The 11674-nt window shown below is 41.1% G+C and overlaps 1 protein-coding gene across 2 annotated transcripts; it reads right to left on the bottom strand.

Moving 5' to 3' along the window:
- Positions 1–355: 355 nt before the first annotated feature.
- Positions 356–10983, bottom strand: rnf208 (ring finger protein 208). Of its 2 annotated transcripts, XM_030149178.1 has the most exons (3): positions 10659–10983; positions 10228–10314; positions 356–2418 (listed from the first exon to the last, which is right to left on the bottom strand). In XM_030149178.1, the coding sequence occupies exon 3, from the start codon at positions 1482–1484 to the stop codon at positions 705–707; it is 780 nt and encodes a 259-aa protein (XP_030005038.1). In that variant the 5' UTR covers positions 1485–2418; positions 10228–10314; positions 10659–10983; the 3' UTR covers positions 356–704. The 2 variants fall into 2 exon arrangements, with proteins under 2 accessions (XP_030005038.1, XP_030005037.1); XM_030149177.1 differs by having other exon boundaries at positions 10228–10981.
- Positions 10984–11674: the final 691 nt, after the last annotated feature.

Genomic DNA, 11674 nt, shown 5'->3' with positions numbered 1-11674 from the left:
ATTTATTAAGTGGTGTATTTTCTGTATAAATACTCAAACGCACAAGTACACAGGTGCATTTAATATATATACAATAGTTTGTAAAAGAAAAAAAAAAATTACTCATAAAACTAAATTTTTAATTTAATTAAAAAAATAATACAGTAGCCCTGAAAACACTAGAACATTTCAGACAGACAATCAAATTTCTGAAAAAGTGTCTGGGAGAACTGTTGTCCCACCCTTTCCATAAATGCCATGTTTTGGTCCTCAGGGCCACCATAAAAGAACAACTTAATTATGTTTTCACTTCAAAATAACCTTTTTCCTATTAGGGCTGTAAATATATATCTATTCAAAACAAGTTGAGGCCACACAGAGTTACTTCTCATAATTTATTTAATCTTTATTCACCTAGGTTGGGGGGATAGACCTCCCCTGGCATTCCCATGTAAAGAGATGTCAATGACAAACACGTCCAACCAAACGAGAGAGGGTGAATAGGATTCCAGTCCATACATAAAATACATTTATTTACTGTTTATTTAACCACCAGCGTCCATTTAGTCCCACACAGCATCCATCTGTGCTATTAGAATAACATCTGTGGAGGGGTTTATTTACTGTATGTGAGAGAGGAGGGGGCTTGGCAGAGAGGGGACAGCTTATAGACGGACAGAGTGGACAGGGGGCAGCATCGAGTCATCTCTGCAGCGTCCCCTTGTCTACATGATGCCGCAGGAGGACAAGGGGTTGGCAATCTGGCAGGTGCAGGCTGACTGGCAGTACTGGCGCACAGTCTGGTAGCAGCTGCGGTCGGCGTCCCCGCCCCACTGCACGGGCCCGTTGGGGTCAGAGGGCAAGCGGCTGAGGATGCTGGTGTTGATGGCCAGAGCAGCCAGGCCATAGTCAGTGAACAGCACCGTCTCACGCCGGCATGTGGGGCAGGAGATGAACTTGTATTTAGGACAGGACTCGTAGAGGATCTGCAGGCACTCCTCACACACCGAGTGCAGGCAGGAGAGGATGCGTGGACGCTTCCCGGCAAAGTTGTAAGTGTGACCACAGGTGGGGCAGTCCAGGGGCTCGCAGGGCATGACGGGTCCCGAGGAGGAGGAGGAGGAGGAAGTGGAGGAAGATGTGGAGGAAGAGCGCAGTACGTACTGGTTGACTATCACGTCCTCCATCTTGTAGTGGAACTGGTGGTAGCAGATTTCGTTGGCACTGGGTTTGCGCTGCGCCAGGAAGCTCTGCTCCCTGCGCGTCACGGGGGCCGGAGGGGACATCATAGGCCGGGGGGACCTGGTTATGTCCAGGGTCAGGTCACTGCAGGCCTGGTTGACGATGATTTCACCCTCACCTCCACCGTCCCACGCCACTCTGGGGGGTGGTGCATAGCGCGGCTGGGTGACGGGCACGGGGCACTCTCTGGGGAACTTCTCCGACTGGATGATCTTGACGGTGTCCATGGGGATGGTGACAGCCTGGCGCCTGAGGCAGGACATTCGCACGATTGTTGGAGGTGGAAGTGGCTCTACTCAGTGCTGAATACCCCTGCCTGGTTCAAGGGGACAAGATGTGTCTCTTTTTCTGAAGTCAGCCATTGGAGGGGACATGGGGACGGATGGTTGTGTCCATGTTGGGGACTTCTGTCAGCCTTAGGCCTTATGAAGGCCTAAAACCTGCACCAGTTATTCTGTCACTAATATAACAGTCAAGCTTTAAGTATGTGACCAGTGTTGACTACTTGAAGGTAGTTTTTGTTTTTTAGACTCACTTCTGTGCTGTCTTTGATTTATGTATATTTACACACAGGATCAGTTAATATTTTATCACAAATAGTTCCCTTTTAGTTATAATACCAATAAATAATCTCATACACACAGATAGACACACACTACAGGTTTCTGCATTCACAAAGTGTTGGGATTAAGTACAGCCAGTTCAGAGAAGTCCAAGAGGTATTGTCTCAAACTGTATCCTGTTGCCTGCCAGGGGAAACTCTCGCCTTCTCAAGCTAACCTTAACATTTGTTTCTTGCTTAAAAGTCTACTTAACTTCCTGTTTTTGGCTAAGGGGTGTGTTAAGCTTTGACCGGAGTGCGTGAGAAAGAAAGAATAAGCTCTGGTTTCTCTCCGTATGCTCTTGGTCCGGTGTGGTCCGATGACCTGGCGTGACCCTCTCTGTGCCTTCTTGATAAGAAGGGAGGAGGAGGTCTTTTTTTGGAAGGTGTCCTATAAAGCTCCAGAAAACTGCTGGAATGACTCTGCTGTTCCAGAAGCTCCTGGATTCCTCAGAAGTGGGAGTGGATGGGGGGGGGTGACTTTCAGACAGTCTTCCCAACCGGCCGAAGGAGTGATAACAGTCTGAAGGATGCCTCTGTGCTTGTCTCCCGTTTTCAGGGGCTTATGTTTCCTCAGGTTTCCTTTGGTCCGTGATCTGTGACAAGAGAAAAAAAAATGCATTTGAACATCAGATATCAGAAACCCCATATATCACACACTGCTTCCATATAGTTCTTACACACAGAAAAAGCAAGAAAACAGTGATGATTACCATGATTGTTACCAGATTTGATTGCCTGTACCCATTTAGACAGACATTTAAAATATATTTATTTATAAAGAGAAGAGATATAAGTCAGCACTTTTCTCTTCATTCTTTATTAAACCTTAAAGACCAATAACTATACTTGTGGCAACATCCAGATAAATTTTTTCCTCTATGTTTAACCTTTGTTAAGTGATTTAATACCTTTTATTAAAATATCATCTGCATTTTGCGCTTTCAATTAAAATCAGGTACTTGCCCATTGCTAATTTACTGACCATGTAGCTATTCATGATAGCTCCATGTCATTTTAAAGGGATTTATATAAACAGAGGAAAGTGACTTTTTCAGCAAAGCATATCATTAACTGAATGTGATGACAAGCATCTACGACTACTGTTATTTATTAAACTACATGGGTTTCATCTAATGCCACTGAAAAGTTACATATTACATTATTTAAATGTAGTGAAAGGATTAAAGGAACAACTCAATAATTTTAGCTAATCCTTTTCAAAATGTATCTTGCAACCATTTAAGATTTAGCACAAATCAAAAGCATGGAACAGCAACTATTGATCAATTAATTTGTGAAAAAGATGAATGACAGTCTTGTTTTTTGAAACTCAGTATTTTCCAATATGAAGATTTGATTCTTTTTTTATCAGTATATTTGATAGTAAAAATAAATTAAATGTATTTTTTCCTATGTTTCATCACAAATAATGTGGAAACAAAAAGTGCCTTTTATTTGTACTCATATTTGTAGATTTCATCAGTTTACCTCAGATATTTCTATTACAAGAACATGGTACGTTACTTCCTGATGTTTTTCCATGGTCACAGTGAAAACACTGAAGAAAAAACTGGACAGACCCAAAGCGTTCCCTCTACTGTTGCTGCATTGATATCATATTTTTATGTTTATCTGATGTTCTTGGCTGGCAGCACGACTCACTTGGACAAATATCTTTCGTTTATTTCCTCTTACATCTTGGCCTCGGCCCAGCAGTGTTTCTTTCAGAGTGAGATCATTTTCATGTTGTTTCTTGTTCCAAGAAAACATACTTGTCGTTTGACCAAACGTATTGTGCTACAAGATTTAGGTGTAATAATTACAGTACGAACACGACATGTGCAGTAGCTGAACTTCGTTTATAATTTCAGTTGATAGATGGAAATACAATCATAATGAGCCATAGAGACATAGAAAAAAGCCATATAAACATAGACATAAAATTGCTTAATATGAGACCTAACATGAGACAGAAAAAAAACCCCAACATCCACACAAATGGGTCAAATATTTAGCTCTTTTTTAATAGCTGCTGTCATGTTTTCACAGTATTTTTTACTTAAGATCCTTTTAGAACTAAGCTCTTACATTCTAAATTCAGGATTTGTCATCTTTCACTTTATAGTCCATTTTCTTCTACTTTATATTCACAGCAGATGCAGAATATGGTGCTCTGTTCTATAAGTATTTGTTCATGATTGTCTTGGAGGTTTTTGTGAAAAGCTAACAAAGGATTATTGATTTACACAAACATTCAGATGCTTACATTTAAAAGCCATATGATGTCTGTGATTAACCTGCCCAAATGTAACTGACAGATAAGTCAAAGTCAGATGTCTGTAGCTGGTCTGGTTGAAGCAGGTGCTCTCGTTTCATTCTTTTTTTCTGCTTCCTGTCAACACTCACTCATTTATATTGCGTCAGTTTTGACTGTAACATGCGTGGTACAAGCTGCACGGAGGCCGTGTGTCATTCTGTGTGTGGGTTCACACAAAAACAAGTGCATAGATCCACATTTTTAGTTTGAAGAACACAATAGCTGCTGAACAGTCGAAGAGGGAGGATGACACGTCATTCATTCTGTGTGCAGCTCTCAGTACACTGATGAATCATTAGAGGGAAAAAAAAAATGTGCAGAGGAGGTGACCTACATGGTGAAGACGAGTGAGAGAGAGAGAGAGAGAGAGAGAGAGAAAGAGAGGAGAGGACACAACGCTGGTCCCTGTTCCTATTTATGGTTTGTTTATCTATGCACTTCTCAGTGGTTTCCTGCCCCCAACCTCTGCTGAAGATTCACACTGAATGAGAGAGATGCACCTCACAGGAGGAAATGCTTTAGCCCATTATGTCCTCCCCCACCTCCACGTGACGTACTGAGCCATATTGGGCAAGCAGGCAGACATTTGTTTCTCCTTTTTATCCTTTCTTGAATTAATCCGCTGACAGATTTGAACACTCAAACACAGAGCTCTTAGTGAGAATCACTCACTGTCTCACCAACTGTTATCTTTCAGCACTGCAACACTTTTCCTAAAAATAGCTTCCTTTTTTTTATCACTTTCTCCATATGCAATATACAGTCATACACATATGATAAGACAGGGCGATGTACTTTCCTAGTAGTGTGATGAAATAGAGGGGGTGGTGTTCATTTTATTTCTGCAGGAATTTCTTAACCCCTTAAGGCCTGAATTTATATACAAGTATATTTTTTAAAAAAATTGTGTTTTTGCTTTGAAGTAGAGGCTAAATTAAGTGGAGGTCATTAATTTGACCATAGCACATAAAATAGATAGAGATTTGGGTATGTTGCATATTTGCAATAAAGGTAAAGGTACAACGCATTTGGCATGAAGATAGTTTTTACTGATGCCACATTATTTTCAGTGTCCTGACTGTAACTACTTTAACTATAATTATCCAAAGAAACAGAGCTCAAGTTTTCAATCACTTATTTATACATCATTGTGTGAATATGATGGAGTGACAAGTAGTCACTAGTCACTTTTCCATTGGAGATATGTGCAAAACTTTACCGATATTTACTAAATGTCGAAAAAACAGAAGTGCGTAATGTCGGTTTTTCCATTAACTCACATATGTGATGATTTGTTTATTTATTATCACGAGAAATTATTCCATTAACATGGCAACGAACATAAATATTGTGTTGATTTACAGATATATTCATTATTATTATATATTACCCCTCGTCCTGTACTAAACTGAAAAAATGATTGGGTTTCCTGGTGTGTCCACCATGTTTCTTTTAAAACTCTTCTTCTTTGCTTGTTGTAACGTCCATCAACATCTGTTTATTTTATTCATGTGACTCTATTTGCGGACAAAGGTCTTTCCATTGCAGTTTTGCGTGATATACCAATTGCACTATGCCCGAAAAACCACCTCTTGCCAGCGCAAAAACTTTTAATCGGAAAACGAGAGTTTTGGCAAAATTGTTGTTTTTCTATTACGTACATTTTTATGTGCAAGTTATATTCGCACAATTTGAGGGTCAATGGAAAAGCTCCTACTGATGAAAAATGAGAATGTGTACAAAAAAAAAAAAACTTTAATAGATAGCAGTTAACAGTAATATCTGAGGAAATTTTAAAGGTTCATTGTATGATATTTACCAGCATCTCATGAGGTTTCACCTTGCAACGAACCCAGTACCCCTCATCTAACCATCTCCTACAGCGGCCTTCATTATAGTCAGGGTTTCTTCATTTCTGATTAAGTGGACAGTAGTGTTGAGCCACATTTACACATGGTAGGTGACAGTAAAGCCCCCTCACATGTTGATGTTATCCAAATGGGAGAAAGAAGAGAGAAATGAAATCTGTCCAGAGTACTATAGGAATGTGTGGTGAAACCAAGGGGCAGGACTTTGACTCCAAAAAGAAGCCAATGTGGAAATATCTTAAAATGTGATACCCCTGACCACTGGGATTGGCTCCTATAGACTAACAATGAACATCTCCAAAAATACTGTGTCTGTTTTGTTTTTCTGGTGTCACTCTGGTCTCCTTTTCTTTATTTTGAAACTAATTAGTGATCTTGTGGTTCATCTTTAAATCATCAATCCATTAGTCAGATTTCAGGTGAAAGAGACAGTGTAGATGTCTGCTGTGTCAGGCTTTGATTGACAGGTGTAAATGACCTGCTGGGGTGGACTTTGGAGTTACCGTTTATTTAATAAAACACATTCTTTCCTGACAGACTCAACTGTAATTTTGATTTGCAGGTTCCACTAATGAGACTGTAAAGTGAGTTTGTTAGATGATGCTTGATGAAGGTTCCTGTTTTCCCCTTCAGTAAGCTAGCATTTAGCATTGGCTCACCTCCGACCCCCATAACTCCACCCATTTTGTCCAAATATGGTTTCTTCCAGATCCAAAGAGTCAACATTGTACCAGCCAGAACATCTGCTGGTTTCAAACCTGCAGTTCAGAAACCAGTGGATGATGTTACAGTTATTCTCTTCATTAAATACATACAGTCTATGAATTTAAACATGGTGTGGAAGAAGAACCTCCTCCCTCTGTTCATATATAACAGTTCATTCTAAGATGATGGCAAGTCTTACAAATGAAAACATTATGATTCTTATGTTAAGATTCTGCAGTTAGACACCCTATGTCTTGCTACTAAAATCATTGTGTGGTCATATCACATTTATCACTAGATTTTTAATTAAATGGAACAGTTTAATTTTGTAGAATCTGTTTAATTTTGTGGAATCTGACTATACTACAGAAAGACATTCCAGAGAAAGTTGTACAGTATATAACGAATACCACACCTTTTGGCCAGTCTTGACAGTTAGTATATTTTATCGATGTTCACAGTCCCTCAAATGCATTTGTGGTGTGAGAGTGTGGCCTTAGACCTGATTTCACACTATTATATTAACTGATAATTTTAATCTAAAGTAAACTTGGCTAATCAGCCTCACTGTCACAGATACCATGTCTAGACACATTCTGTGGGTATAAATAGTTTGTTTTGTGAAAATACATCTGTCTGATTGTGGCAGGGGTCAAGTTGATAAAGCTTCCAGACTACATGAGGAGCCTTTTAAGCCTGGGGGAGATGAAGCAGCTAAAATTACCCTCTAATTTGGTGACAGAGAGAAATGAAAAGGGCTGATAACTGATGGAGGCAGCCTGCTGATGGACCAGCTTTGGCGCAGCCTCCTCCTAATCGACGGAGCCCTCTCCAGTTATATAAGGAGCTCATCTCCGACCCAACTACCATATTATCACAATGCAAACTGCTGCAGCACTCCCACAGTCCTGACTTTGTGTGTGTGTGTTTATAGCTCTGGGTGCTCTCCCTGCAGAGGAATTATTACTCTAATGAAATCATGGCAGGCATTTGACCTTGTCATCACAAGCCAGAAGAGGAAGAGGAGGAGAGCTGACCACAGAGATGTCTGATGAGTCTTTCTCAGCAGCAAATTCCTCATACCATTAAACACACACTGAGCTACATACACACTATGAAACCACACGCATCCGAGAACATTCTAACCCTCAGACAACTCCCCATCACGTACGTGGCGCCACCCTTTACATACCAGCAAACACACAAACAAAGAGATAAAAACAGATCTGAGCCACTGAGATGAACATTTTTATCATAGCGTGTTTATATCAGATTGATAAAGTCGACACACACATACACACACACACCTGAAAGCATAAAAAATAAACACACGTCGCTGCAAATGTCCAGAACATTTCTCACTTCCCACTCTCCCACTATCTTTGTTTGTCTGTTTTGCACACACTCATGCTCACACAGCTCTGTCCTGGTTTATAATCACGCTGGATAAATTCCACCTGTGCAGATCGGAGAGCAGGAGAAGGGCACCATGTACTGAATGAGTCATAGAGTCAGAGACCAGTAGCCTGTCTGTCTCCATGTCTGTCAGTGAGAATCGGTCTGTCTCTCATCTACCTATCTATCTATCTATCTATCTATCTATCTATCTATCTATCTATCTATCTATCTATCTATCTATCTATCTATCTATCTATCTATCTATCTATCTATCTATCTATCTATCTATCTATCTATCTATCTATCTATCTATCTATCAGTCTGCTGACCTGCAGACGACAGAAAATGTCTCTGTCTCTCTCTCTCTCTGTGTGCCCCTACACCACATACCAGCAGTATGTCAGGCATGCCAGCTATGTTGAGATTTGTGTCCACATTCATGCCTATGCTGGCAAAAAGCATCACCACCTCTGTCCGCTGACCTGTGTGGGATATTATGTTGTGTTTGGATTACATAACATCTGGCGACCTTTGCGTGATTTGTGGACAAATCCCCAGATTTACTGTATGTCTGATGCTTAAGGTTTTTTTTTGTACTGTATGTGGAAATTATATAATATTCAGCTTGATACTTGCATCATGCACAGTTTACATGTGTTAGTTGCTGGATTATTTATCTCAGTGATATGTGGTTTCTTACATCTGGAATTGCATAAAAGTGGGATAATTACAGACTACGGATTGTTTTTTTTAAATTTCCATTTTATGTACATTAAATGTTTTTTTATATGTTTTCTTGCGTTTTTGCCATTTTTGGGATACTAAAATCAAGTTTTTAATACCAAGATTGTATTTTTGTACAATATTTTCTTTTTGGATTTGATGCTGTCCACTGGTGTTGGACTGTATGAGCCTACACATATATGGGCAGGTTGTTGCCAGGCTTGATACCTACACCCTGACAATAATAAAAAGGAGAGATTTATAAGCATCTGGACATTTTCCCTGGATTACGTTGCTCATATGAAGCTATTTATAGCATCATATCAGATGTACAGTCATTACACATTTCCAGTTTGTCTGTTAGGCCATGTTTGTGTGTTATGTTCCCATATACGTCTGTAAGATGGCAGCCTGGTGTTTGTGTTATTCACATGGGCCGAATGTGCTTACTGAAGGGGAGTTGTTTTTAATAATTCAGCCCACTGTCATTCATGGCAGACATCGGCCATTTTGCTTCTCAATTCATTACAGCCAAGTGGTCTTTGTTCTCATCCGTGTAGCTCCCACAGCAACATGGCAGAGCAGCACACAGGCTGAAAAATAAAAGCACTACCCATCATCACTCCGCCTGACACAGACCTCATCGAAGATTTATGAGGGAAATGTTCAGCAAATGTCCAGCTCTTCAATAACAACAGAGGCAGCAATGATTAAGATGAATGATTTTTTTAGGGGGCCTGTCTCGCATTAAAGGTAGATTGTTGAAATTTGGATGTTGCAGCTTTAGAGGGGCTCAGCGGTGAATTAAAGGTGAGGTGTACAAAATATTTAGGCAGTTAGATGAGTGGCTTTAGTGCCCTGGTTGAATGTGGGAGGGGTGCATTAAGGCGAAGCAGTTATGCAATCACAGCATGGTGTACAGCACTCTCACTGCAGCGCCAATGTATGGCCAATATGTAGATGCCTTAGTGCTGCTGACACCTACAGAACAGACTGTTCTTGCTCTGTCCCTATCCGCCCCCCCTCGCTGAGTGTGCAGAGGTCTGTCAAATGTCATAACCACCCATAAGATACCATCTACACCCAAACATCGTCACGGCTGATTCATGTATTCTAACCATTGTTTGTGGCTGATGCAGATAAGTCTATGTGCGCAGGTGTGTGAAACTGTGTGTGTCTCCATTCATGCATCTGTGTGTGTGTCTGCAAAATGGACGACCATGATGCAACAACCATGTAAACGCCAGCTTCATGTAACAAAGCAAAAGGAAAAAGACCACCTTTATCCTTTTCATCCCCACACAAAAGACGTAGAAGAGGAAAGAATGAGCCACACCTCACAGATCTGAATCATGCAGATCACACAGATTTAAGCCTTTTCTCATCCTCACCTGTCTGCCAGTGCGCTCAGCTTGTTCCAGTGCTTTTTCGCCTCCTCGTTGCTGTTCCAGTATTTGTTGCCTTTGCCGATGTTGTTTCTGTGAGGGTAAATCAAAAGCTCAGTCTCTTTGTTCAGTGGGATGTCTCACTCTCCTGTCCATCTGATTCTAACAGGATGAACAACAAGCAGCGGTGAAGGGAGGTAAAGATGGAGGAGATGTAAGATGGAGGAAGCTGCTGTTAGAAGGTGGATGCGTCATGTCTCATCGCTTGTTCCTCTTCTTCTCCTTTCTTCTCTGGTACCTTTGTCCTTCACTCCACCACTTTATCTCCTTCTCCTTTTGGATTGTTTCCCTCTGGTATCTCCCTCCTCTCCATCACTCTTTAACCTCCCCTTCTTCTTATAAACCAGTCTAATGAATCAGCTTATTCTGTGCCGTACCTGAGCGTCTGTCCAGTGAGTTTCAGTTTTATTTTCTTCTCCTTCCCTTTCCCCTTCTGCTGTTATCTCTCTTCTTGTCTCAGCTGCCGTTCATGCTGCTCTTTCTCCTCCTCCGTCTGCTCCAGTCAGTGCACCTCACCGTCACACATGCGCAGTGTTATCACACATACATGCACACACACATACACACACACTCCCTCCACCTCTCTATCTCCCTGTGCTTCTGGCTGTCTCCTTATGTATGTGGCTTGTTTTGCCTGCCCACCCCCTCCTCCTTTCTCTCTCTCTCTCCCTCTCTCTCTCCTTCTCTATTTCTTTCTCTCTCGTTCACTCTCTCTCGCTGCAGAGCACACTGCAGTGCCTCTGCAGGCAGGATCACATTTTCTAGTTGCGAGAGAAAATATTTCAGCCAATGAGGAACCTTAACAATACTCACCACCCCCCACCCCCCACATATGCATTCAAACTAATACGCACATGCATATTTACACAAAACAGCCTTTTGAGCAAGAGGGCTGTAAATCATATTAATACACACATAAAAAAAGCAGGAACATACATAGGGTCAGAACCCCAGCCAGGCACACAGGAAATACAGGAAATTGGTGCAAATAGATCTAATCTACAGAGTGCAGTACATCAGAGAGGGGAAAGCAAAGCATAAATTACCCACACAAATTAATTTTTCTATCAGGCTGCCGTTGGGAAAACAGATCCATCCTATTCAGCTCTCAACATATTTTGTTATTCACGTCACATGCACAGCCTCAAAGCAAAAATAGCACAACATAACATTACAGAGGTTTCATTTGTATTCATTCCACTTCTTTATCCGTCAGCGTTAGGCTTTGTACTGCTGAGTTTCTATAAATCTGCCAAGAAACTTGAAGGCAGCATCCTGATCTTCCTCTGTGCAGAGCTGTGCATACAGTGATGACGTTGCATAATCAGGATTGGTAAGTTTGGTGTCGGCTCAAAACGTTGATGCTGACCAATAAATAATCCTCAGATCAAAG

Source organism: Sphaeramia orbicularis, chromosome 12 (genome assembly GCF_902148855.1).
Source record: "Sphaeramia orbicularis chromosome 12, fSphaOr1.1, whole genome shotgun sequence".
NCBI lineage: Eukaryota > Metazoa > Chordata > Actinopteri > Kurtiformes > Apogonidae > Sphaeramia > Sphaeramia orbicularis.
This window is presented reverse-complemented; position numbering and strand designations above follow the sequence as displayed.

Coding starts and splice junctions, on each gene's coding strand:
- rnf208 (XM_030149178.1), bottom strand. CDS start 1,484: ATGTCCTGCCTCAGGCGCCAGGCTGTCACCATCCCCATGGACACCGTC.